General features: G+C 42.7%; 1 protein-coding gene across 5 annotated transcripts; it reads right to left on the reverse strand.

Moving 5' to 3' along the window:
- Window positions 1–1,188: 1,188 nt before the first annotated feature.
- Window positions 1,189–27,624, reverse strand: LOC112224295 (protein tfg-1). 5 transcript variants are annotated; one of them, XR_002949447.2, is made up of 13 exons: window positions 21,600–22,178; window positions 19,015–19,057; window positions 17,233–17,435; window positions 16,870–16,951; window positions 16,219–16,503; window positions 13,631–13,839; window positions 10,905–10,940; window positions 10,354–10,434; window positions 9,872–9,985; window positions 7,845–7,889; window positions 3,647–3,766; window positions 2,882–3,525; window positions 1,189–2,668 (listed from the first exon to the last, which is right to left on the reverse strand). XR_002949447.2 is itself a non-coding variant. In XM_024387780.2 (13 exons), the coding sequence occupies exons 2-12, from the start codon at window positions 19,055–19,057 to the stop codon at window positions 3,406–3,408; spliced, it is 1,338 nt and encodes a 445-aa protein (XP_024243548.2). In that variant the 5' UTR covers window positions 21,600–22,180; the 3' UTR covers window positions 1,189–2,668; window positions 3,366–3,405. The 5 variants fall into 5 exon arrangements, 4 of the variants coding, with proteins under 4 accessions (XP_024243548.2, XP_024243547.2, XP_024243546.2 ...); XM_024387780.2 differs by having other exon boundaries at window positions 3,366–3,525; window positions 21,600–22,180; XM_024387779.2 differs by lacking the exon at window positions 21,600–22,178 and adding an exon at window positions 27,264–27,624 and having other exon boundaries at window positions 1,189–3,525.
- Window positions 27,625–27,810: the final 186 nt, after the last annotated feature.

The raw sequence follows: 27,810 nt of genomic DNA on the forward strand, positions 1-27,810 counted from the left end.
GCTCAAAATGGCTAGAAACAAAGACATTTCTTCTGAAACTCATCAGTCTATTCTTGTTCTGAAAAATGAAGGCTATTCCATGTGGGAAATTGCCAAGAAACTGAAGATCTTGTACAACACTGTGTACTACTCCCTTCACAGAACAGAGCAAACTGGCTATAACCAGAATAAAGAGGAGTGGGAGGCCCCGGTGCACAACTGAGCAAGAGGAAAAGTACATTGGAGTGTATAGTTTGAGAAACAGACACCTCACAATTCCTCCACTGGCAGCTTCATTAAATAGTGCACGCAAAACACCAGTCTCAATGTATAGAGGCGTCTCTGGACGCCAGTGTAGAGGCGTCTCTGGAATGCTGGCCCTAACGAATACAGTCATGTGTCGTAACTCTGCAATTCATTCGAAAGACACTCTGGGAAATATGCAAATAAGGCTTTACACTAAGCAGTGTGTTAATTTAACACTGAAAAGTGTGGACCCATACAGACACTGGACTAGTGTTAAATTTAACACTCAGTGTGGATTTAACACTCAGAATTTGCTGTGTGGCTCCCTGATGAGAAAAAAAACATTAATTACTGTAATAACATTCATTACTGTAGTTTTAGTCCTCACGTGATTACGTGAGTGAGACAGAGAGATTATTCATAAGGAGGGAGTGAATAGTAATAGAGAGAAATATGGGTGGTGCTAATTGTTGCAGCAGCTCTTACCTCCCCAAGTATCTACGCCTGCTTCAGACTGGGTGGGGACAGCAGTAGTTGACAAGACAGTTTAAACAGCTCAGTCTGACTACCACAGAGGAAGATACCTGGTCCTGCTCTTCTACCGCCTGGACCTGTAAGTCTTACCACTGGTCTGCTGGTTTCAGCTCATCTCCTCGAGACGAAGTGAAGCCAGAGTCCCAGATAACATTCATGAAAGTTGAGGTGTAATGGTGCTTCGATAATTCCGTCTCTATACCCTTTTTCAATAGTTTTTATTGAATCATGTCAACGGCAGTACAATTAATAAGAAGCAGTAGTTTTTGTTATGTCTCCGTTTATGAATCGTTTGGTTCCATTTTGTATAATAAAGCATTTGCCTTTTGTTTTCATAATGTTACTAAGTCATTTTTTTTGTTGTGATAACAGAATTAACTGCAGATGTGATTAGCTTGTATTTTAAAGCACACAAACGGACAGGCAGAGCAGGGATTTTGTATTATGTTTATTGAGGTGGATATGTGCATGTCCTACAGACAATTCTACTATAAATGCTAACGATATTCATAGAATAAAAACAAACGGAACATTCCACAAGGTCTAATGATATTGCTTTGGAAATCATCTAGACAGTTACAAAGTGAGAAGACGTTCTGTAAGATCGCTTTAAAAGTTACTCCAAAAGCTCATGTGGTATCCCTAAAGAGTGAGGTAACAAAATGTAAATAAAAAAATGAGTATCGGGAGCCTGGGTTGTAATCATTAGCGCACTGCGCACACCGTAGCACACTAGCAAAAACATTTGCAACGGAAACTGTTAACTCCAAACGCTTTTACAACATGACACAATTCCATTGAAACACATTTCACTAGTCTACACTAATGAATATGTCCCTGGAGTAGCAAGTTTGTTTACAGCTCATGAGGGTGAGGGTATTGGTAACTGACAAAAAACAAATGCAGTGGTAAAGTAACCTTAATAAACTTGGGCCCTGGTCAAAAGTAATACATTTGATAGAGAATAGGGTGCCATTTTGGACACATCCATGGCTTCATTCTAAGTGGTATGATAGTGTGGATATTGGAGGAGAGCCTATATGTGCATAGATGAAGGAATGAGAGGTAGAATGCCAACTCTGGTTCCTTGGCAGTGTCACATTGCAATGGTTGAAAGATGACTAACGACGATGTAATGATGAGAACAAAGAACTAGGCCAGGAAATTTTTCTGGTCAGGTCACATGATCTGGAAATGCTCGTCGCCCGTTAGCGTAAATGTCATTGCTGTTCATCATGTTAAGTTTGTACACTGCAAATTAAAATGTTCCTTGAATATTTATACATACTACATATTTTAACATAATTAATATTAATATAATTCATATTAACATGGCTGATTATATACAGTAATAAAGTGGTAACTATTCCAACTTTGTGATTTGCATAGGCTCTTGTGGAACTCATACACCTCTGTTAGCCTTGTTGACGCTACAAAACTGTCCGTGTTTAACCTAACGTGATGACAATACAAGAGAACAGATGCACAGGAATGACATTTACTCGGGTCAAAAGTAGTGAACTATGTAAGGAATAGGGGGCTATTTGGGTCTAATAGAATAGCACCCGCTTCCCAATTGTTTTTAATCATAAGCTGCCAAAACAGTTAATTAACTCTGCATACCCGGTTGAAATGACAGTAGTTTCATATAAAGTACTAAAATGGTCCATCATGCATATAATGACAAACTAAACTTTGGAACATAAAGGCATTTGTGATTGTATTTACATGTATATACTTGTTTATAGAGAGCTTTGCTTTGTCTATCCAGAGTGATGATGAGTTTTCCTGGTACCATCTGATTGGATCATGACTGGGTGTGATGTAGGTTCTCTGGTTGGATAATGATCGTGTTTGTTTTTTTTGCGAGATGGTTGGCAGTTGGAGTGTTTCATAGATACCATCTTTACTGTTGAGTTTAAAAAAAGACAAGTTAGAAAAATCTAAGGCTACAGGTTTAAAACAATAAATGTAACATAACCGACCTTTTCTACTGCCTTCTCAACCCTCGCCCCTAGACTCTGGCTACATTCCAATTTTCTACCCTTCTCCCGAAGTGTGCACTCGTACAATCCCCCTAGTATATTTAAAATAAATGGACAGGGAATATGGTGGTAACTACCTTCAGCCATTCTTGCACCAATCCCATGCTTCCATTGTCCGTTTCAGCCATTTTGACAGGCTCTGTATCACAGCTAATGGACACTTCCTGTCCCTATACAGGAAATAGAGGCATATTCCAATTACCGACTTTCCTTATCTCCTTTCCTTCATTAATACCCCATTTACACAGAGGCAAAACCCCTTATTTTTTACATTTTGTTACCTTTGTTTATGTGAAAGGGGTAGGGGGTAAAAAAACCACAGTGAATAAAAACACAGCTCGGGACCTAGTTATGTCAGCTGTTTTTTGTTGTTGTTGTGAGAATGGATCACTGCATTTTCGTGGGTAAATTCATTAGCACTTCTCTTGTTTACCACCTCCCTAAATTGAATCGCAAACAGCCCCCATGGTTTATACCTCCCATTAATATCAGTGGTCACACAGGGAAAGCAACGAGGAAAGGAGACGAGGAAAGGAAGCAATTGGGACGAGCCCCCATTACGTTGAAAAGGCCGCTCCTGATTGGGCCATTGGGTGGTGTTCTACAGGAAGTTGGTGGTGTTGGTGGTGGTGTTCTTTCCTGTGTCGATGTTAAACTGGTAGGCTCCGTCCGAGGAGTGGAGGACGTCAGAGGCAGGCACGGGGGCGGAGGGCGATGACGCCTAAGGAGTGAAGGTTGAGAGTTGAAAACCATGTATCGATAAAGTAAGCAAGTATGTATTTGTGGGACTGAGATGGAGAGAGAGCAAGCAAGAAAAAGACAGAGAGAGGGAGAGGACTGACCTGGGGGGGTTGTGGGGGGTGGGCGAGGAGGGGATCAGCAGGAGACATGTTCTCCATCTTTATCTCCTCCTTCACTGGCTCACCTGGAGGCATGGCACTGTACATCACTGGAGCATACCCCTGAAACACACACAATTAGTCACACAAATACAGGTCATGTACACACACACACACACACACACAAACTACACACTGAGATGAGAAGGATCCAAACCGGAGCAGCGTATGACAGATACAGATGTCAGTTCTTAACTTGATCACTCTTTTGTCGCTAAGAATTTTCCTGCTGCATCAAAACATTCGAATGAGCCTCGACAGTCCCTGAAAAAAGAGCAGTAATCTTTTCTTCCATGAGGGGACAGTCCAGTCATTGGGATCAGAGTTTGCTATCAAAATCATTTTCTCTCTCTCGCTCAAACGCTAGACCTAGGCCCTGTTACTACAACATTCAAATGTACAAAATGTATCTGAAATGAAGCCATACACATCAACATCTGTCGTTTTTTATATAGCCTAATAACACAAGATAGATATTGGTCTCCACTTGGTGACGACGTACAAGTGTCAAGTTTATCAACATTTTTAATTGTGCCCTGGAGTGGTCTAACGGTTAGGGCTGCTTTCTTCAGTGCGTACATAAATGTCTATGGCGTCGGCTTGGGTTTGATTCCCGGCCCACACTCTGATGGCACAAAGAACTCAATCACCCCGATTGACTTGATTTATTTACACATTTCAAGGACAGTCGATCGTGATAAGAAATGACCATACCAGACACTTTTGGATAACCGAAATAGGAAACAAATAAAATAATAGCAGTTGGCTACACCAACATTAGTTTTCCGTTCATACAAAAAGTGTGAGGTAAAATGCCACAGTAGATTTGCCGTGGTAAACTATGAAATACTTTATTTTTATCGCACGGAATGCTCGTTAAATAGATACATCGCCCTTAGTCTGTTAAAATAACTCAATTGTTCCAATTACAATACCAACCAGAGGGCAAACATATCTTGAAAGACTTTGATTGCAAGCAGGACTAAGGACCACCGATCTTTTAGGGAGCAGTAATGAGGTGACTAATGGTTGCAATTGAGATCAGCTGTGCGGGGGGAATTTAGCGCATATTGATGGTATAACAAGACATCAGTTGGCGATAATCTAGTGCCATTGACGGTTGCAATAGGATTATATTCCAATAGGCTACATTCTGTAGACTACCCATTAGCCTATTCATTATCACATAATGAAAGGAGTGAAAACTGATTACAGGCTTCTGTGTTTCCCTGGCTGAGTTGATCAGCTGATTTGGGCCATCAGTTGATTGACAGATGTAGGACTACCCTATGTTCGCCCTCTCATCCACGTTTTATAGTTAAGCTACAGTGCCTTGCGAAAGTATTCGGCCCCCTTGAACTTTGCAACCTTTTGCCACATTTCAGGCTTCAAACATAAAGATATAAAACTGTATTTTTTTGTGAAGAATCAACAACAAGTGGGACACAATCATGAAGTGGAACGACATTTATTGGATATTTCAAACTTTTTTAACAAATCAAAAACTGAAAAATTGGGCGTGCAAAATTATTCAGCCCCTTTACTTTCAGTGCAGCAAACTCTCCAGAAGTTCAGTGAGGATCTCTGAATGATCCAATGTTGACCTAAATGACTACTGATGATAAATACAATCCACCTGTGTGTAATCAAGTCTCTGTATAAATGCACCTGCACTGTGATAGTCTCAGAGGTCCGTTAAAAGCGCAGAGAGCATCATGAAGAACAAGGAACACACCAGGCAGGTCCGAGATACTGTTGTGAAGAAGTTTAAAGCCGGATTTGGATACAAAAAGATTTCCCAAGCTTTAAACATCCCAAGGAGCACTGTGTAAGCGATAATATTGAAATGGAAGGAGTATCAGACCACTGCAAATCTACCAAGACCTGGCCGTCCCTCTAAACATTCAGCTCATACAAGGAGAAGACTGATCAGAGATGCAGCCAAGAGGCCCATGATCACTCTGGATGAACTGCAGAGATCTACAGCTGAGGTGGGAGACTCTGTCCATAGGACAACATAGGCCTTTATGGAAGAGTGGCAAGAAGAAAGCCATTTCTTAAAGATATCCATAAAAAGTGTTGTTTAAAGTTTGCCACAAGCCACCTGGGAGACACACCAAACATGTGGAAGAAGGTGGTCAGATGAAACCAAAATTTAACTTTTTGGCAACAATGCAAAACGTTATGTTTGGCGTAAAAGCAACACAGCTCATCACCCTGAACACATCATCCCCACTGTCAAACATGGTGGTGGCAGCATCATGGTTTGGGCCTGCTTTTCTTCAGCAGGGACAGGGAAGATGGTTAAAATTGATGGGAAGATGGATGGAGCCAAATACAGGACCATTCTGGAAGAAAACCTGATGGAGTCTGCAAAAGACCTGAGACTGGGACGGAGATTTGTCTTCCTACAAGACAATGATCCAAAACATAAAGCAAAATCTACAATGGAATGGTTCAAAAATAAACATATCCAGGTGTTAGAATGGCCAAGTCAAAGTCCAGACCTGAATCCAATCGAGAATCTGTGGAAAGAACTGAAAACTGCTGTTCACAAATGCTCTCCATCCAACCTCACTGAGCTCGAGCTGTTTTGCAAGGAGGAATGGGAAAAATGTCAGTCTCTCGATGTGCAAAACTGATAGAGACATACCCCAAGCGACTTACAGCTGTAATCGCAGCAAAAGGTGGCGCTACAAAGTATTAACTTAAGGGGGCTGAATAATTTTGCACGCCCAATTTTTCAGTTTTTGATTTGTTAAAAAAGTTTGAAATATCCAATAAATGTCGTTCCACTTCATGATTGTGTCCCACTTGTTGTTGATTCTTCACAAAAAAATACAGTTTTATATCTTTATGTTTGAAGCCTGAAATGTGGCAAAAGGTCGCAAAGTTCAAGGGGGCCGAATACTTTCGCAAGGCACTGTATGTATAATTTGTCAGTATAGTTCTGGTCTTTGGTGTGGTTTGAAAGCCTGTATTGTGTGGCTTTAATATTTAACTTCGTAAAGCTGTCAAGATGTTTAGGCATTTGAGCCTATCCGAAGATGATTTTGTTGAGCTGAGACACTTTTCTATAATATGTAAATGATTAGACTATTTGCTTTACATATTGAAATAAATGCAATTCACTTGTGGGCCTAATGTAGGATCAGGCTGGTCACTATCTCACTCAGCACTGACCACAAACTCATGAGGTTCAGAGTTGGAGCATGCTGCTTTCACCACTGCACTACGACAGTTCACTATACTTTCACAGGCACGAAGAATACTATAAATACTGATGAAACATAGGCGCGTAGTTTTCCATTTTGTTTTTGTTTTAAGCCTTTCCCCAACCATAGCCCTTAACCGTAACCGCTCAGAAAGAATGCCTAAACTGTTAACCTTTTGAATTAGTTCTGCTTTAATTATTTCTGCTTTAACGCAGAGTTAATGTGTCAAAAATAGACATCAATTTTTTTTAAACCAGGCAAGTCAGTTAAGAACAAATTCTTATTTTCAATGACGGCCTAGGAACAGTGGGTTAACTGCCTGTTCAGGGATAGAACGACAGATTTGTATCTTGTCAGCTCAGGGGTTTGAACTTGTAACCTTCCGGTTACTAGTCCAACGCTCTAACCACTAGGCTACCCTGCCGCCCCATATGCAGTGGGCCGGATTCAAACCCATGCCGACTCTGGCATATGTGTGCTATGGTCAGTGGCTGTGACCTCTGGACCACACAGACACTGAGGAAATGTATAATTTATTCTGCCTATTGCTTGCCTTCAACATATAATAAAACAATTAATCTGAAAAAATGATTTTCCCAAACTAAAAATACATCTACCCCCTACAAATATGTCAATTTATTATAATTCACAGAAGAATTCACACGAGATGCCCTGTAGCCTGTACGTAGCCTACTTAAGGTACAATGTAGGTACAGTGTGCATTGCTCACAAACACCGCTTCCAGCTGCCCCCTGGTGGCGATTCTAAATATTTATTCAGATATTCAAAACCTACTGCTGGATTATTTTCCTCCAGCGACGAATGGAGTCAAATTAAGATTTGACATCTGTTGACACAGAGGACAAGGGTGATGGGGAGGACTGGGAAGAGACACTAGACTATGGTTAAGTAGAGTAGATATATACCATCGGAGCCATGGGATACTGATACTGGTTAGGCGGCCCACTCCACTTAGGGGTCAGAAGGAAGGCAGCGTGAGATAGATTGTAGAATAGAGGGAATAGGAGTAGAGGCTGAGTAGAGTTTTCAATAATATAACCAAATATGGTAGAATAGGGTAGAGTAGAAAGTAAAGTAGAATAGAACAGAGTAGAGTAGAAGAGAATATATTAGTGTAGAGTAGAGTAGAGTAGAATAGAATAGAACAGAGTAGAATAGAACAGAGTAGAGTAGAGTAGAGTAGTAGAATAGAACAGAGTAGAGTAGAGTAGTAGAATAGAACAGAGTAGAGTAGTAGAATAGAACAGAGTAGAGTAGTAGAATAGAACAGAGTAGAGTAGTAGAATAGAACAGAGTAGAGTAGTAGAATAGAACAGAGTAGAATAGTAGAGTAGAATAGTAGAATAGAACAGAGTAGAATAGTAGAATAGAACAGAGTAGAATAGAACAGAGTAGAGTAGTAGAATAGAACAGAGTAGAATAGAACAGAGTAGAGTAGAATAGAACAGAGTAGAGTAGAGTAGAATAGAACAGAGTAGAGTAGTAGAATAGAACAGAGTAGAGTAGTAGAATAGAACAGAGTAGAGTAGTAGAATAGAACAGAGTAGAATAGTAGAATAGAACAGAGTAGAATAGAACAGAGTAGAGTAGAACAGAGTAGAGTAGTAGAATAGAACAGAGTAGAGTAGTAGAATAGAACAGAGTAGAGTAGAGTAGAGTAGTAGAATAGAACAGAGTAGAGTAGAGTAGTAGAATAGAACAGAGTAGAGTAGTAGAATAGAACAGAGTAGAGTAGTAGAATAGAACAGAGTAGAGTAGTAGAATAGAACAGAGTAGAGTAGTAGAATAGAACAGAGTAGAGTAGTAGAATAGAACAGAGTAGAATAGTAGAGTAGAATAGTAGAATAGAACAGAGTAGAATAGTAGAATAGAACAGAGTAGAGTAGAGTAGTAGAATAGAACAGAGTAGAGTAGTAGAATAGAACAGAGTAGAGTAGTAGAATAGAACAGAGTAGAGTAGTAGAATAGAACAGAGTAGAATAGAAGAGTAGAGTAGTAGAATAGAACAGAGTAGAGTAGTAGAATAGAACAGAGTAGAGTAGTAGAATAGAACAGAGTAGAGTAGTAGAATAGAACAGAGTAGAGTAGTAGAATAGAACAGAGTAGAGTAGTAGAATAGAACAGAGTAGAGTAGTAGAATAGAACAGAGTAGAGTAGTAGAATAGAACAGAGTAGAGTAGTAGAATAGAACAGAGTAGAGTAGTAGAATAGAACAGAGTAGAGTAGTAGAATAGAACAGAGTAGAATAGAACAGAGTAGAATAGAACAGAGTAGAATAGAACAGAGTAGAATAGAACAGAGTAGAGTAGTAGAATAGAACAGAGTAGAATAGAACAGAGTAGAATAGAACAGAGTAGAGTAGTAGAATAGAACAGAGTAGAGTAGTAGAATAGAACAGAGTAGAGTAGTAGAATAGAACAGAGTAGAGTAGTAGAATAGAACAGAGTAGAGTAGTAGAATAGAATAGTAGAGTAGTAGAATAGAATAGTAGAGTAGAGTAGAACAGAGTAGAATAGTAGAGTAGAATAGAGTAGAACAGAGTAGAATAGTAGAGTAGAGTAGAGTAGAACAGAGTAGAATAGTAGAGTAGAATAGAGTAGAACAGAGTAGAATAGTAGAGTAGAATAGAACAGAGTAGAATAGTAGAATAGAATAGAACAGAGTAGAATAGTAGAATAGAACAGAGTAGAATAGTAGAATAGAACAGAGTAGAATAGTAGAATAGAACAGAGTAGAATAGTAGAATAGAACAGAGTAGAATAGTAGAATAGAACAGAGTAGAGTGGAATAGATTATAGCACGGTAGAGTAGAAAAGATTAGTGTAGAATATAACAGAGTAGAATGGTACAATAGAATATAGTATAGTAGAATAGAACAGAGTAGAGGAGAAGAATATAATAGAAGAGCGTATGGTAGAGTAGAGAGACATACCATAGGAGGAGCACCAGGGTTATACTGTGGCTGGTTGGGCGGCGGGCCGTTCCACTGCAGGGGCTGGGCGGGGGGGTACATAGGGTCCTGTGGGTGGTAGCCTGGGTTGAACCCCTGAAACAAAACGCAGCAAAACAACATCATCTCACACACACAGAGGAATATTGCTTGTTGATGAAGATTGGCCAATTGAGAGTATTAATCAACTGGGACAGACAGAACCTTATTCCTGGAAGGTTAGTGTAGCGTCACAGCCCCTAACTGAGCCCCAATCCTCCTGTACAGAGAGTGGATGTGTCACAAATAGCACACTATGGGCCCTGGTCAAAAGTAGCACACTATAAAGGGAATGAGGTGCCATGAGGCCAGACATTTTCTCCCCAGCTCCTTTGTTTTCAGACCTTACAGTTGTGCTGCTAAGTGAACAAATGAACAGATGGAGAGAGAGAAGGCGTGAAGGAGAGATGAATGGATTGACTCACTGGTTGGAATGGGGGTCCAGTCCACTGAGGCTGGCCAGGCATCCCAGGGTTGGGGGGAGAGTAGACCTGGGGGTAACCTCCCTGTACATGGAGGAGCACCACAGTTCCTACAGTTAGACAGAGGGACTGAAATATACTTTTATATAATCATATTCAGGGATGGAATTTAACGATTTGGGGTCCAAATCTGTGCCATGCAATGTTTGGCCTATTTACTACTAGCCCAGTCTGAAAAGTACTAGACTCGGGCTAGCTTAATTTCCATCCCTGCTTAGACTATATATCCATGACAGTATATACTCATACACAACCTGAACATACACAGATACTGTACATGGATACCCACAGATAGACATATGGACTTCTACTCCAATACACGCATGCTACACGCACAGTGCTCATGACATGACTAAGACGGAAATAAGAAAATGATATACTGTACATACGGAAGGCATTATTGCTTGACGTTCAGATCAGTGACACAAAGCCGATAACCAACCACACACACACCACAGTGTAGTTAATTGAGTAATAATAAATGCATCACGTACCATGTTAGGATCTGGGCCTGGGCCATGATAAAATACCTGCAACAATCACAACAAAAACACAATTGATGTTATTATCGACCGTTCATTCACAAAACCTTACTGCGATGTCACTGTGATCGTACATCAAGGAGTGAGAGGGGAGACATGAGGAACATAAAGGCAACGTGTGGTCCTCTGTAGCTCAGTTGGTAGACCGTGGTGCTTGCAACGGCAGGATAGTGGGTCTGATTCACGACACCCCCCCCCCATACCTTAAAATGCTTTGGATAAAAGTGTCAGTAACACTTTACTTGTCATAACAGATTACATAACTTGTCATAATATGGTCCTAACACTTTCATGACGCATATATTTACACCTGTTCTGACAAGTATTTATTTAAATAATTTCCCCCCCTGCCAACAAGTTTCCCTTCGTTTGAAAGCTTGTTCCTTAAATAACTTGTTGTTGTTGTACTCAATTCTTTACAGTCGTGTTTTTTTTCAACATATTTTATATAACTAGATAATACACATTATGACGCTGTCAAAAAAGCATTATGACCATCCTGTGTCACTTTACTTGGACTAAGAAAATACACTTTATGACACTGTCAAGGAGCATTATGACATCAAAATCATGATTAACCAGAGAGGCCTATCACGTACATGCCCTTATATTAATTAGTATCAGTCAAAAAGAGAATCTTCTCCTGCTCCTGAAATCTGCTACTGCATTCATCCTAGTCATCATTCATGTGTGTGCAAGAACAATGATCATTTAATATGGTCAATTAAAAACAATATATATATATATATATATCACATAGCCTACATGTCAACAGTATGTTTATGGTGTGATGGAATGTTTTGTCTTGTGTGGTAGGTTTTGTGGGTTTTGACACTCTTATGTAGGTGTCATAACCATCCATAAAATAACGCAGTCTGTCACAACAAGTCTAAATATATGTATCATGACATACAAACAGTGTTCCATACATGACAGTGTTATGACCATATTATAATGTGTTATGACCCCTTCTCAGTTGTTATAACATATTATGACATGGTTATGACCATAAAGTGTGACCAAAGTGGGTACTACATGGCATGTAGTATTATGTACAGTGCATTCAGAAAGTATTCACAGCCCGTGACCTTTTCCACATTTTGTTGTGTTACAGCCTGAATTTAAGATGGATTAAATTGAGATTGTGTGTCACTGGCCTACATGTCAAAATGGTATTATGTTTTTAGGCATTTTTACAAATGAATAAAAAATGTATTCAACCAATTTGTTATGACAAGCCGAAATAAGTTAAACAGTTCAAATGTGCTTAACAAGTCAAATAATAAATTGCATGGACCCTGTGTGCAATAGTGTTCCACATACTTTTTAAATGACTACCTCATCTCTGTACCCCACACCTACAATTATCTGTTAAGGTTCCTCATTCAATCAGTGAATTTCAAACTCATATTCAACCACAACGACCAGGGAAGTTTTCCAATGCCTCGCAAGGTAGGGCACCTATTGGTAGATGGGTTAAAAAAAAACATACATTGAATGTACGCTGGGGCGGCAGCGTAGCCTAGTGGTTGGAGCGTTGGACAAGTAACCGAAAGGTTGCAAGATCGACGCCCCGAGCTGATAAGGTGCAAAATCTGTCGTTCTGCCCCTGAACAAGGCAGTTAACCCACTGTTCCTAGGTCTTCATTGAAAATAAGAATTTGTTCTTAACTGACTTGCCTAGTTAAATAAAGGTTAAAAAAATATATAAGGAAAATGTCCCTTTGAGCATGGTGAAATTATTAATTACACTTTGGATGGAGTATCAATACACCCATTTTCTTCAACGGAATGGAGCTAAGCACAGGCAAAATCCTAGAGGAAAACCTGGTTCAGTCTGCTTTCCAACAGACACTGGGAGATTAATTCACCTTTCAGCAGGACAATAACCTAAAACACAATGCCAAATATACACTGGAGATGTTTACGAAGACGACATTGAATGTTCCTTAATGGCAGAGTTACAGTTAACTTGAAAATCTATGGCAAGACTTGGCTGATCTATTGCTGTCTAGCAATGATCAACAACCAACTTGACAGAGCTTGAAGAATTTAAAAAATAATAATATGGTAATATTGTACAATCCAGGTGTGTAAAGATCTTAGACTTACCCAGAAAGACTCACAGCTGTAATCACAGCCAAAAGAGATTCTAACATGTATTGACTCAGGGGTGTGAATACCACAATATGTAAATTAGATATTTTTGTATTTCATTTTCAATAAATGTGGAAAAATGTCTAAAAACATGTTTTCACTTTGCCATTATAGGGTATTGTGTGTAGATGGGTGAGAGAAAAAAAAAATATATTCAATCCATTTGGAATTCAGGCTGTAACACAACAAAGGTCAACGGGTATGAATACTTTCTAAAGGGATATATAACAAGGGTTGTGTCCCAAACGACGCCATATTCCCTATAAAGTGAACTACTTTTGACCAGAGCCCATCGGTGCAGTACTTTTGACCAGAGCCCACTAAATAGGGAATAGGGTACCATCAGCCATGGTCAGCGCACTACAGTATATAGGGAATAGGGTAACATTTGGCACTATTCCCTACATAGTGTACTACTTTTGACTAGAGCCCTATGGGGTGCTTGGTCAAAAGTAGTGCACTAAATAGGGAATAGGATGCCATTTGGTATTTTGCCAAGCCACCATCAAACTACCCCTTACCGGGCCACCAGGTCCAGGGGACACCCCTCCAGGGATATTGTAGCCGGGAGGAGGGTGCAGAGTCTCGGGGGTCCCCTGGAGGACGGCTGTGGGGTGGGGGGCTTTCTTCTTGAAGATCTTCTTCTGGCAACAGCAGCAGATACCTGCGGGGATCCCCAGCAGGAGGAGAAGGGCCATGAGGGGGTTAGCCGCTTCATAGTCATGGTGGTCTGAAGGGGGAGAGAGAGGGGACAGAGGAGGGAGGAAGGTGGGAGGAAATGAGAGTAGGAAGGCAGGAGAGGGAGGACAGAGAAAGAGTGCGACAGAATAAGAGAGAGTCGGTGTGAAAGAGACAGGGAGAGAAAGGGGAGAAATCAGGAAAGCAAAAATAGAGAAAGAGTTCAGAGAGTCAGTTACTGTAGGTGCCTATGAGGTCTTTCTCAAATAGCCCCAAAAGCATACAACTAAAAATACAGACTGTGATAATTTAGCGCAAAGGACACAAAGCGCATGTTTATTAGAAGACTATGCTTAGTACATGCTTGGGGGAGGCAGATAACCTAGTGGTTAGAGCGTTGGGCCAGTAACCTAACGGTTGCTAGGTCAAATCCCCGAGCTGACAAGCTAAAAATCTGTTGTTCTGAACAAGGCTGTCATTGTAAATAAGAATTTGTTCTTAACTGACTTGCCTAGTTAAATATAAATAAAATCAATAAAAGTACAGAAACACAGTAGAGACCAGTACAAGTGAGACTGGTGGCCATTTGAAGTGTGTGTAGGTGCCTTATCAGAAACAACCACTCTGGTTCCAAAAGGCTTCTTCAGCTGTCCTCATAGGAGAACCATTTTTGGTTCCAGTTAGAACTCTTTGGGTTCCGTGTAGAATCCTCTGTGGAAAGGATTTTTACATGGAACCCAAAAGGCTTCTTACCTGCAAACAAAAAATGTTCTTCAAAGGGTTTTCCTATGGGGACAGCCAAAGAACCATTTTAGGTTCTAGATAGCATTTTTTTTTTTGAAGAGTGTAGGGTAGTTAAAATAGGTTGGAATTCCATATGTACCTCATGGCATGTTTCTGATGTATGCATGGTTTTCTTACATGACCAGCAAAACATATTGAGATTAAACTGAGCAATACATAAATACTTGACTCTTTATATGCACATTGTTGAAGAAAAGTTTCCAATGAAATCACGCTCATTGGTCCTGCTTCGTAGTATACCCTTCAGGGCCCATAGGGACACAGACGAAGTGAACAGTGATGGCGGTGTGAACAAGCATAACAGGAGAATAGGAGTGCTCAGTCAGAATGAATTCAGCTCTTTGCTATCCTTTTTGTATGCAGAGCAGACCTACTATAATTAAGCAATAAGGCCAGAGGAGGTGTGGTATATGGCCAATATACCATGGCTAAGGGCTGCTCTTACGCACAACAACACACGCAATACGGAGTGCCTAGATACAGCCCTTAGCCGTGGTATATTGGCCTATACCACACCTCCTTGTGCCTTATTGCTTAATTATACCAGGCATTTCAGCCTATCCTGTATGGCTCAGTTGGTACAGCATGGCACTTGCCACGTCAGGGTTGCGGGTTTGATTCCCATGGGGGACCAGTACGGAAAAGTATGAATATCTATGTACTCACTACTGTAAGTCGCTCTGGATAAGAGCGTCTGCTAAATGACTCAAATGTATTCAGGGCTCTAACTACCCAGTTCATAATAACAAATAAACCCCTGCCCTTTGGCCTATCCCTTCCCTGGAAGTCAGCAGATGGAATATTGAAAACATTTGGAGGCCTGCTGGTGGGCAGAAGGAGTGAAGATGGAAATTCTATGGAATTCTTATTCCTGTGAATGGACACAGTAGTTGAGTCAATTCCAGAATGGATTCCTTGTCCCTCTATTTCAGTTTGTACACTCATGGTATGTGTCCCAAATGTAACACAATTACCTATGTAAGCATTACATTTGACCAGTAGTGCACTTAATAGGGAATAGGGTGCCATTTGGGACACACATTGCAGTCTGAGTGGTGAAGACCATTGACAGGGTAATAAGATACTTGGATAGCCACTTAAAGCCAGCCAGTGTCTGTGGAGACCAAATGGCACCCTTTTGCATATTTAGTGCACTCCTTTTGATCAGGGCCCATAGGGCTCTTTAGAGGAAATAGGGTGCCATTTGGGACATATCCAGCGTATATGCAGACCAAGGTTTGGAGCAACTAACAATGCCAATAATTCATTCAGAACTATCCGTAATCATGGTAGCATCCACATTAATATAGAAGTTTCATCGTTGTATCATTTCAAATCCAAAGTACTGGAATACAGAGCCAGAACAACAGAAAATGTGTCACTATCCCAATACTTTTGGAGCTCACTGTAAATAGCACAATTTATATTCTAGAATAAAATCCCTTCTATGTCTATGATGAGAACCATATATACACACACCTTACTGTTGCTGCTCCCAGGCAGGGTTGAGGTTAGGTATGTGGGGCTAGGCTATTTGGGAAACAGCCAGCATATATGCAGACCAAGGTTTGGAGCAACTAACAACGCATGGTGACACAGCAAAAAAATCACACACACACACCCCCACCTGTGAGTTCCATCCTGATGATGGAGACCACCCTGTCTCTCCTGTCCCTCAGCGTGTAGTAACCCACGTCCGTGGTGTTGACGTTCTCGATGGTGATCTTGGTGGAGTAGGTCTTGACCCGGTTCCAGTAGTCCGGGTGGTCCTGGGCGACCACGGCCCCATCATGCACCAGGGTGATATTGGCGTCGGCGCCAGAGAAGGAGAGTTGGGCGTCGGCTAGGTCAATGCCCTCCAATGAGATGTAGAGGTCCTCGCCCGCCACGCACTTCGGGTACTCATGCCTGGCTGGTGGGGCGAGAAAGGGTGTGAGAACGTGTTACGGGTGAGAGAGTAGTTGGAAACAGAGATGGGGCAGGCACATGAAGGGGTGAGAGAAAGTAAGGAGGGAAATTAGCATTAGAGGAAGAGAGTAAAAGAAAGAGAGGGGTAGTACATGAGAGATGAGAGAGGGGGTGGGTGAGAGCGAGTAGGTGGAAAGAGAGAGAAAGAGTGAAGGAGCAAGCAAGAGTGAGAGCGAGAGCGAGAGAAAGGGAGAGACAAAAAGGCAAGAAGGATCTGTACACCAACTGACAACAACAAAGGACAATATTTCAATAACATGCAAAACAAAAACTCCCCACCACCCCACCGTGCACCCCCTCCTGCACTCACTGTTCACGGCCACTTTGAGTGAGGAGATCTCCTTGTTCCAGTGGTCTCTCTGGACGTAGGTTCCCTGGTCCTCGTACGTCACCTTCAGAGGGCAAAGATCAAATCTAAGTGCATGTAAAATTGCTTCACAATAAAAACAATACAATTAAATTAAAAGAGATAGATAGAGGATGGTAATCACATTAGCGGAGGTGATGTAAATGTATTACTAATGGTCAAAATCAAGGGGACCTTTTTGTTAAGAGGTGGACACCATCCCCCCAACACCCCCCTCTCAATTGGACGTCTGGTGGTATGATATGATATACTTTATTGTCTCCTTGGGAAGATTTGACTTGGACAATTGAAGAGTCAGTCAGTCACCTTGTCCAGATACCAGCGCCTGTCAGTCCCTGTCCCAGACACCCGTCCCTTGTTGGTCCGGGCACCATGGTCCCAGTACAGGTAGGTCTTTGCGGGCTCTGCAGCAGGGGTAAACTCCAGCTTTGAAGAGCTCTTCGGGAGGTAGATCTTCAGCTGACGCCCGTGGGACAGACGCTCGTGCAGGTCGTGCATCGCATAGCCATCTGAGAGACAGAGAGAGATGGTGGGGGGATAGGGAGGCAGAGAGAAGTGGTGGGGAGATAGGGAGGCAGAGAGAGGTGGTGGGGAGATAGGGAGGCAGAGGGAGGTGGTGGGGAGATAGGGAGGCAGAGAGAGGTGGTGGGGAGATAGGGAGGCAGAGAGAGGTGGTGGGGAGATAGGGAGGCAGAGAGAGGTGGTGGGGGGAGATAGGGAGGGAGGCAGAGGAGGTGGTGGGGAGATAGGGGAGAGGTGGTGAGAGGGAGGCAGAGGTGGTGGGGAGATAGGGGGAGATAGGGAGGCAGATAGGGGTGGGGAGATAGGGAGGCAGAGAGAGATGGTGGGGAGATAGGGGGCAGAGAGATGGTGGGGAGATAGGGAGGGGGAGAGGCAGAGGAGATGGTGGGGAGATAGGGAGGCAGAGAGGAGATGGTGGGGGCGGGGAGATAGGGAGGCAGAGGGAGATGGTGGGGAGATAGGGAGGCAGAGGCGGGGAGATAGGGAGGCAGAGGGAGATGGCGGGGAGATAGGGAGGCAGGGGAGATGGCGGGGAGATAGGGAGGCAGAGGGAGATGGCGGGGAGATAGGGAGGCAGAGGGAGATGGCGGGGGAGATAGGGAGGCAGAGGAGATGGCGGGGAGATAGGGAGGCAGACGGAGATGGCGGGGAGATAGGGAGGCAGACGGAGATGGCGGGGAGAGATGGCGGGGAGATAGGGAGGCAGAGGAGATGGGGGGAGATAGGGAGGCAGAGGGAGATGGCGGGGAGATAGGGGCAGAGGGAGATGGCGGAGAGGAGAGATGGCGGGGGGAGGCAGATAGGGAGGCAGAGATGGCGGGGAGATAGGGAGGCAGACGGAGATGGCGGGGAGGGAGATGGCGGGGAGAGATAGGGAGGCAGAGGAGATGGCGGGGAGATAGGGAGGCAGACGGAGATGGCGGGGAGATAGGGAGGCAGATAGGGAGGCAGGAGATGGCGGAGATGGAGAGATAGGGAGGGAGATGGCAGACAGACGAGATGGCGGGGATGGCAGACGGGGAGATAGGGAGGCAGACGGAGATGGCGGGGAGATAGGGAGGCAGACGGAGATGGCGGGGAGATAGGGAGGCAGAAGGAGATGGCGGGGAGAAAGACAGGATTAAAACACTGTAAATTCAAACCCTTTTAATTATGTATTTTCTCTACAGCTGTTTCCAATATGGACCCTGGATAAAAGTAGTGCATTATACAGACCCTATGAGCCCTATGCTGCTGACTAATGCCGAATGTGAGGTGAAAGTTAACAATAAGGTACAATAATGGTGTAGGTTAGGCCTTATTGTACACAGTAGTTTACCTTTTAACATTGCAGCCTATTCATCTTGAAATGTCGACCTCCTCCTCGGCTATGTACCATACCCCCTCGGGCGTTATTGCTTAAGGAATTTGTTCATCGACGTGTTTTCTGGATGACATTTCATTGGAATGTAAAAGAGCTAATACAGTAAGCTAAAACTTCCACATACGTCTTTAGGTTCGAAACTTGTACCACATTTTGTACTTCAAAAATAAAACATTTTAAATTATGGAAAATAAATGACTCACCCACACCGAGAGTTCCCAACAGGATCCACAGACTCCACATCATCTGCGTGGGAAATAGAGATTTTTTGTGAACAAATTACCAGAAATATAATGAATTATAGTGTGAACGGGTCGTTGTGGGGGGTATAACACAGACAGATGATGAATCAATAAAGAACGACCAAATGAAGAAATCAGTGAAAAGAACATGCTCTGGGGTTGTTTGCTGCCTCTGTTACTGGGGACCTTGAACATGTGCAACATACAGCCCTTAGCCGTGGTATATTGGCAATATACTACAAACCTCCGAGGTGACTTATTGCTATTATAAACTGGTTATAAATGTAATTAAAAGAGTCAATCAGCATTCAGGGCTCGAACTACCCAGTTAATAAAATATTTTATAAACAACTTTATAAACTGGGTTGTTCGAGCCCTGAATGCTTTTGGCTGACAGCCTGGGTACATCAGACCGTAAACCAAGGGTATGACAAAACATGTGTTTTTCTGCTCTAATTATGTTGGCAACCAGTTTATAATAGCAACAAGGTACCTTGGGGGTTTGTGGTATATGGCCAATCAGTATACCACAGCTAAGTCATCATGAATTCAGCAGATCATCAGGTGTTTTGGACTCCAATGTTCAACACAGTGTCTGAAAACTGGGTCTCTATTGAACGTTGTGGGTCCAGCAGGACAATGACCCCAAACACATGACAAAAAAGAGCAACCAGGAATGGTACAAGATGAAACACTGGACTGTTCTGGAGAGGCCAGCGTCTAGTTCAGATCTGAATCACATTCAAAACCTATGGCAAGATCTGAAAACAGCAGTAGGTGGAGGGCAAACATGCTGGGCCCTCAAACATGGAAGAATTCAAGCAGTTTGCTGCTTAAGAGTGGGCCAAATTACCAGTAGAAAGGTGAAGCAAGCTCATCAATGGCAACAATAAGCATTTGACTGCAGTTATCTTGGCCAAAGTGCTCCGGGTGGCAATCATTTTGTCCATGTCATTTGTCTTTATTTTCTAAATTAAAACGTAAGTTTACAAAATAGTATACAGTGCAGTGCACTACATTTGACCAGGGCCCATAGGTCCAGGAGTTCGGCTACCTGGTTAACGTTGGCCAGTCAAACAACTACCTCCCCTCCACTGTCTCAGACCAGACTTTACAACCATTCATGTTATTGTAATGTGTATGGTGGTCCTTTCTCTCACACAACCACCTTGCGCGCACGCGATCCGCATCCTTTTGAATTTGGAGCGCATCCGTCAAGTCAAGGGCGGTGTGGGGTCGTGAGCGTTTCATAAATGTGTGCGTCACAACAATCGTTTAATAATTGTCACACAAGGCCCGCCATTCAATGTTACATGCAATTGAGATTTGTTATTTAACTAGGCAAGTCAGTTAAGAACAAATTCTGATTTACAATGACGGCCGAGGAACAGTGGGTTAACTGCCTTGTTATAACTGCCATAAAGACAGATTTTTACCTTGTCAGCTCGGGATTTCGATCCAGCAACCTTTCGGTTACTGGCCCAACGCTTTAACCACTAGGCTACCTGCCGCACCGATTAGAGATAATGATTAGAGATAATGATTAGAGATAATGATTAGAGATAATGAAACAAACAATTCCCATGATTACATAAAATTCTACAATAGGCCTACAGGGCCACAACAGCCCATGCAATTTATAACGTTATATATATATATATTTTTTTACAATTATTACTATGTATTCATTTGTATTATTATTTTAAAGCCATACATGCAGCTATTCTTTGGCATCTCTCGCGCCTGATAAGCCTATATGAAACATTGGGCTTCAACCTGTTGAGGATCCACAGAATATCAGGCTACAGTGAGGAGCCTAACGGCTATCTCTCCAGAGAGCTAGCGGTTCACGTGGGACCGTAAAATCTACCGAGGGTGCCGCGCCTTTCATTTGGGAAGGGGAGAACGACGACAATAACTCTCGGGGAAAAAACAATAACAAAAAAACAAAACAAGGATGAACCATATCGAGAAGATTTATATAAAATAAGAACATCTACTATATGATGATCTTTTCAGTAATGAAAAGCTAAACATGATGTTAGGGGTAGATAGAATAGGATTAAATCGCTGTGTGACTCGGTGCAACGGGTAGAAAGCAATCCCAACACAAAATAATATGCACACGCATACGGTAAGTAATCGCACACACCCACAACCATCTCTCTCCTCTCCTTGGTAGACAGAACACCCACAACCATCTCTCTCCTCTCCTTGGTAGACAGAACACCCACAACCATCTCTCTCCTCTCCTTGCTAGACAGAGGCTCGCACGCAAGCGCCCAGACCACAAATCACCATGCGACAAAAATAACAAACATCACTAACCGAGGCAAAGAAACAAAAAAAATGATCAGAGGAGAGTTTATTGTTCGCCTGTGTTGCAAAAAAAAAATAGAACAAATAAAACTAAAAGCCGCTTCTGCTGCATGGAGAAAGCAGACAGCTGCAATGAAAAATCGAATTATGAGCCATGAACATGGCCATCGCACAAACATTCTTATTGTGCATGCAGACGATATGTAGTAGGCCTATAGGCTACATACCTTGATAGGAAAGAATGTAGTTGATTATTTCCCTGTTTTTCTCCTCGGAACAATGTATCTATGACGGGAGAACGTCACGCGGTGACTCGATAGGCAGCGGATAGTAAGTAGTAGGCCAAGTGTACGATTGATGCCGGAGCTCTGATGCTGCGAAGCGGTTTTCAAAGCACTTCTTATCCGACCAACGAAACTATAAACCCTAGATGACAATCCACTGTTTTGAAGCGACTGCGCTGCCAGTAGGTTATATAGTGGGATAGTAACTGGTCTAGGCAGTATTATATATTACTGTTTTTTTAAACCACACCGCTGCACATTGGTGTTAAATTAATTTGTTTTGTGTGCTATAATGTTAAGCTATTCGTCTTTATCATGCAATAGATCCACAGAAGCTAGGTGGTAGTTTAACTAAATTCAAATCTTCATTGTATTTTCATTAGCTAATTACTTGTTTTGCCATGTAGCATTGTAGCTAAATACTTGAACTACCCACACAATTGTTAACCCCCCAAAGAATAAAAAACTACAATCATAATTTTCGCAAAAAAAACATCCCCTATTTTTCTCTCTCCCCCTGACAACTGGGCTAAACCAATTGCACTCACTCTATGGCTGTCACTGATACCTCACTACACTGTTAACATCTGACTCCAGAGTGATGTGTTCGGTTACACTTTATTGTAGGGTACACATATTAGCCACTAATTTGTAATTTATGTCATGACTCCACTTTCATTAATCTGAGGACAGTTAGTTAATTAGATAAATAACAATGTTTAATTGTTACCCGGTTAAATGAATCATGTAACAATTAACCAGGGTTGGGTAGGTTCATTTCTAAATGTAATCCATTACACTTACTGTTACCTGTCCAAAATTGTAGTCAGTCAAGTAATTTTGGGATTATCCAAACTCAGTAACGTAACATTCAGTTACTTTTAGAAAAAAATGTATGTCACCAATTGAACGACGTCTATTGCAGGATAAATACATGTTAAAGTTTACATAGCTGGCCATATATGGATGTTAAATTTTACTTTATGGGTTGGTTATGTAGGCTTCTTCCAACCCATCACTTCCTACTACATATAATAATACAATTAAATTCTTTCTTTACATTAAAAACCAAAGTCTATACATTTTATACCCCTTGATGTTCAAGAATAGGATGTGGAAATATGGAAGTATAGATTAGCCAAATTGTTTTACCTGAACATAACCTCAAAACTAAGGACTTAATGTATTTATTGTCATCTCCCTATCAGGCCACTGCATGCTGTGACAAGGGCCAGGATGGTGATACACATCTGCTTCAAGCTGCCTGCCTGAATACTGGGGCCTTCAGTAGTACCTTCCCTTTGATTTACAGCAAGAGTCTCATTATCTCTGTCTAATAGCCATTTAACATGTATTGTATGTAACCACTCAAATTCATGGAAACTGCTACGAACACAAGAACTGACTTGTAGTCACTTGTTCCTGGCTGCATTTAGACAAGCAGCTCAATTCTGATCTGTTTTTCCGTGAATGGACTCGTAAATGGACTTACTATACTTGAAAATCGTATTGAATGTATTCAAATGTCAAGTTACAAGTTTGCCGCCGTTGTTAATCCGTTGTTAATCATGATACAAGCTTGCAAAATTAAATTACACGTTTGCAAATCGTACTTGCAACCACAAAACTCAATGTGCGACCACGTAATTGAATATACAAACTCACGTAGTTCTGTCATCATTATAATCCCATAATAGAATGGTACCAGAGGGGATGGCTGCTGGAGGGAATGACTCCAAACCAATTGTGCTATTTTGTGTGTTTTTTCGCATTGTTTGTAACTTATTTTGTACATAATGTTGATGCTACTGTCTCTTATGACCGAAAAGAGCTTCTGGATATCAGAACAGCGATTACTCACCTCAAACTGCACAATTATTTTTTCTTTAATGAGTCTGACGTGAAGGATATAATCCTTGTCCTTCGCATGAAGAAAATAAGGAAATACAAGGGGCACAGATCACGCCCTGACCTTAGAGAGCCTTTTTATTTCTCCATTTGGTTAGGTCAGGGTGGGATTTGGATGGGCATTCTAGTTTTTCTATTTCTTTGTTGGCCGTGTATGGTTCCCAATCAGAGGCAGCTGTCTATCGTTTTCTCTGATTGGGGATCATACTTAGGCAGCCTTTTTCCACCTTTAGTTTGTGGGATCTTGTTTGTGTGTAGTTGCTTTTTGCACTGCATGTAGCTTTACGTTCGTTTTTGTATTTTGTTGTTTTTTCGGTGTCATTTAATAAAAGTAAAATGTACGCCTACCACGCTGCACCTTGGTCCAATCCATCTCTAAACGATCGTGACAGAAGATCCCACCACCCACGGACCAAGCAGCAGCCAAGGAGGAGTGGAGGACACCCTGGACGTGGGAAGAAATCATGGCAGGAGACCGATGCCTGCCATGGAAGTAGGCGGAGGCAGCGAAGGTGCAACAGCGACGGCGCTGGGGTTCACGGCCACAAAGACAGCCCAAAAACATTTTTGGGGGAGGCACACGAGGTGGTCGGCGGTCCCGAGGTGTGAACAAGGGACAACCTGGGAGGAGGTAGAGAGGTGGTCGGTCGACCCAGAGAGAGTGCCAGAGCCTGCCTGGGATTCAATAGAACAGTGCAAGGAGGGATACCGGAGAATGGAGTTGGCGAGGAGTATGCGGCAATGTAGGCGTTTGGAGGAGCGTGTCACCAGTCCAGTGCAATATGTGCCGGTCCCACGTATCAGGCCTCCAGTGCGCCTCCCCAGTCCGGTACGTCCTGTGTCTCATCCTGGTTCCCAGTACGGAGGCTTCCGGCGACGGTTCCCAGTACGGAGGCTTCCGGCGACGGTTCCCAGTACGGAGGCTTCCGGCGACGGTTCCCAGTACGGAGGCTTCCGGCGACGGTTCCCAGTACGGAGGCCTCCGGCGACGGTTCCCAGTACGGAGGCCTCCGGCGACGGTTCCCAGTACGGAGGCCTCCGGCGACGGTTCCCAGTACGGAGGCCTCCGGCGACGGTTCCCAGTACGGAGGCCTCCGGCGACGGTTCCCAGTACGGAGGCCTCCGGCGACGGTTCCCAGTACGGAGGCCTCCGGAGACGGTCCTTAGTTACCGGCTTCATGATTAAGTGCATCGATGACGTCATCCCCACAGTGACAGCACGTACATATCCCAACCAAAAGCCATGGATTACAGGCAACATCCGCACCGAGCTAAAGGCTAGAGCTGCCGCTTTCAAGGAGTGGGACACTAATCCGGACGGTTATAAGAAATCCCACTATGCCCTCAAACGAATAATCAAACAGGCAAAGCGTCAATATCGGACGAAGATTGAATCCTACTACACCGCCTCTGACACTCGTCGGATGTGGCTGGGCATGCAAACTATTATGGACTACAAAGGGAAACCCAGCCGCAAGCTGCCCAGTGACACAAGCCTACCAGACGGGCTAAATTCCTTTTAATGCTCAATTCGCGGCAAGCAACACTGAAGCATGCATGAGAGCACCAGCTGTTCCAGACGATTGTGTGATCACACTCTCTCCGTAGCCGATGTGAACAAGACCTTTAAACAGGTCAACATTCACAAGGCCGCAGGGCCGGACGAATTACCAGGATGTGCGAACCAATTGACAAGTGTCTTCACTGACATTTTCAACCTCTCCTTGACCGAGCCAGTAATACCTACATGTTTCAAGCAGACCACCATAGTCCCTGTGCCCAAGAAAGCAATTTTAACCTGCCTAAATGACTCTGCCCCGTAGAACTCACGTCGGTAGCCATAAAGTGTTTTGAAAGGCTGGTCATGGCTCACATCAACAGCATCATCCCAGAAACCCTAGACCCACTCCACATCTGCCACGCTGATCCTCAACACGAGGGCCCCTCAGGGGTGCATGCTTAGTCTCCTCATGTACTCCCCGTTCACCCATGACTGCGTGGCCAAGCATGACTCTAACATCATGATTAGGTTTGCTGACAACACAACTGTGGTAGACCTGATCAACGACAATGATGAGCCAGTCTATAGGGAGGAGGTCAGAGACATGGCAGTGTGATGCCAGGACAACAACCTGCCCCTCAACGTGAGCAAGACAAAGGAGATGATCGTGGACTACAGGAAAAGGAAAAGTTCCTTGGTGTCAACATCACCAACAAACTATCATGGTCCAAACACACCAAGAGGGTTTTGAAGAGGGCACGACAACTCCTTTTCCCCCTCAGGAAACTGAAAAGATTTGTCATGGGTCTCCAGATCCTCAAATAGTTCTATAGCTGCACCATCGAGACCATCCCGACTGGTTGCATCAGCGCCTGGAATGGCAACTGCTCGTCATTCGACCGTAAGGCGCTATATATGGTAGTGAGTATGGCCCAGTACATAACTTGGGGCCAAGCTTCCTGCCATCCACGACCTATATACTAGGTGGTGGAAGGCCCAAAAATTGTCAAGGACTCCAGTCACCCAAGTCATTGGCTGTTCTCTCTGGTACCGCATGGCAAGCGGTACCGGAGCGCCAACTCTAGGTCCAAAACACTCCTTAACAGCTTCTACCCCCAAGCCATAAGAATAATTCGTCAAATGGCTACCCGGACAAATTACATCGACTAACCTGTACCCCCGCACATGGACTCGGTACCGGTACTCCCTGTATATAGCCTCATTATTGTTATTTAAAATAAATGTTTTTTAACTTTAATTTATTTAGTAAATGTTTTCTTAACTCTACTTTCTTAAAACTGCATTATTGTTTAATGGCTTATAAGTAAGCATTTTATGGTATGTTGTGTTTGCCGCATTTGACAAATACAATTTGATTTGGATCATATTTCAACACTGTGTAATCAGGCAAATTTGCAGAACTGCTAAACCCGGAACCAATCAGAACTCCCATACAAACCCCTGGTGATGAAGGAAGCTAATGGCCTGCTTCTATATAGGATGTAAACACAGCCTCAAATGAAAACTGGAGCCTGTTTCTGTATCATGTGTGATGAGCTCCCAAAGACTGAAATAAGATACCTGTTTTTGAGTGCACTTGAAATATGCAGCATGTGTTACCAATTGTCTTGATCATATGAAGAGGTAACTCCGTTAGCATGATCATATGAAGAGGTAACTCCGTTAGCATGATCATATGTCTCATTTCAAGCAACTTGCAGCAGGTTTAAAGAAACACTCAATCATATACTTTGTATATAAAACCAAATAAAAGCATGTAGATAGAAAGATGTGTGTGTCATGTATGCTGGAATGGAGGTTTAAAAACTACAGCTGCATATACATATTAGCCAACACAGCATATCCTACACATATAGTGTACCTTGCAATACAATCTTCTCTTCATAACAGCTCAGCAAAAAATTATACAATGTGCTCTGCAATACGATGCCCAGCTTCCTTTCCCTTTTAGTTTCTAGACCAGATGAGTTCTCAAATGTCAGAAGCTGCCCAATAGCATGGTGGGCATGCATAATGTTGGATGCACTGGAATATAAGGTATGGAGAACAATAAAGAGTCTGCAGGAAGGATGATAGAAAAAGCAGCTGAAGAATTCATGTTTTACGTTCCAAAATACTAAATGTTCAGTGAATGTGAATATATTTAGGTGGTTAAAATGATGAACTTTCCTACTCACCTTCTAAAAGTTGCCCATGTCAAATTCTTGCCAATCCATTATTCCGACTACCAAATAGGAAGAAGAATCTTGAAGAATCTACAGCAGCATTTTGTATAGTGAAACCTGTAAGGTCCCGTAATGGATAACAACAATCTTTTGGTTATATCACATTATCAGGTGTAGCTACAATCTATAGCTAACTCCAACTAGGCCTATTGGCATGGATAAAGTGGCATTTCTTATTTGTCAGGATAAATACAATTTGTGAGTCCTGTCTTGATGACTGTATGAGCTATACAATACCTTCCCTATCGAATTTTGTAGTCTTAAATTATTACTTGGAATAATGATAGCTAAAGCTTCCTGTCCCGGAATGACATGCTAATGATAAAGCCAGATAGACCAATGAGTAAGATACGCTCTGTGTTTCCGCTCACTACTAAATATGGTAGTGAGAGGAAGCCCAGTGGCCGGTAGTGGGAAAAGATTGAAGGAGATGGATTTTGGCCGTCATTCTGCAACTTCTCATCGATGAAACATTTGATCTCAATACAGTTTTCTGTTC

The sequence above is a fragment of the Oncorhynchus tshawytscha genome, linkage group LG25 (assembly GCF_018296145.1).
Source record: "Oncorhynchus tshawytscha isolate Ot180627B linkage group LG25, Otsh_v2.0, whole genome shotgun sequence".
Classification (NCBI taxonomy): domain Eukaryota; kingdom Metazoa; phylum Chordata; class Actinopteri; order Salmoniformes; family Salmonidae; genus Oncorhynchus; species Oncorhynchus tshawytscha.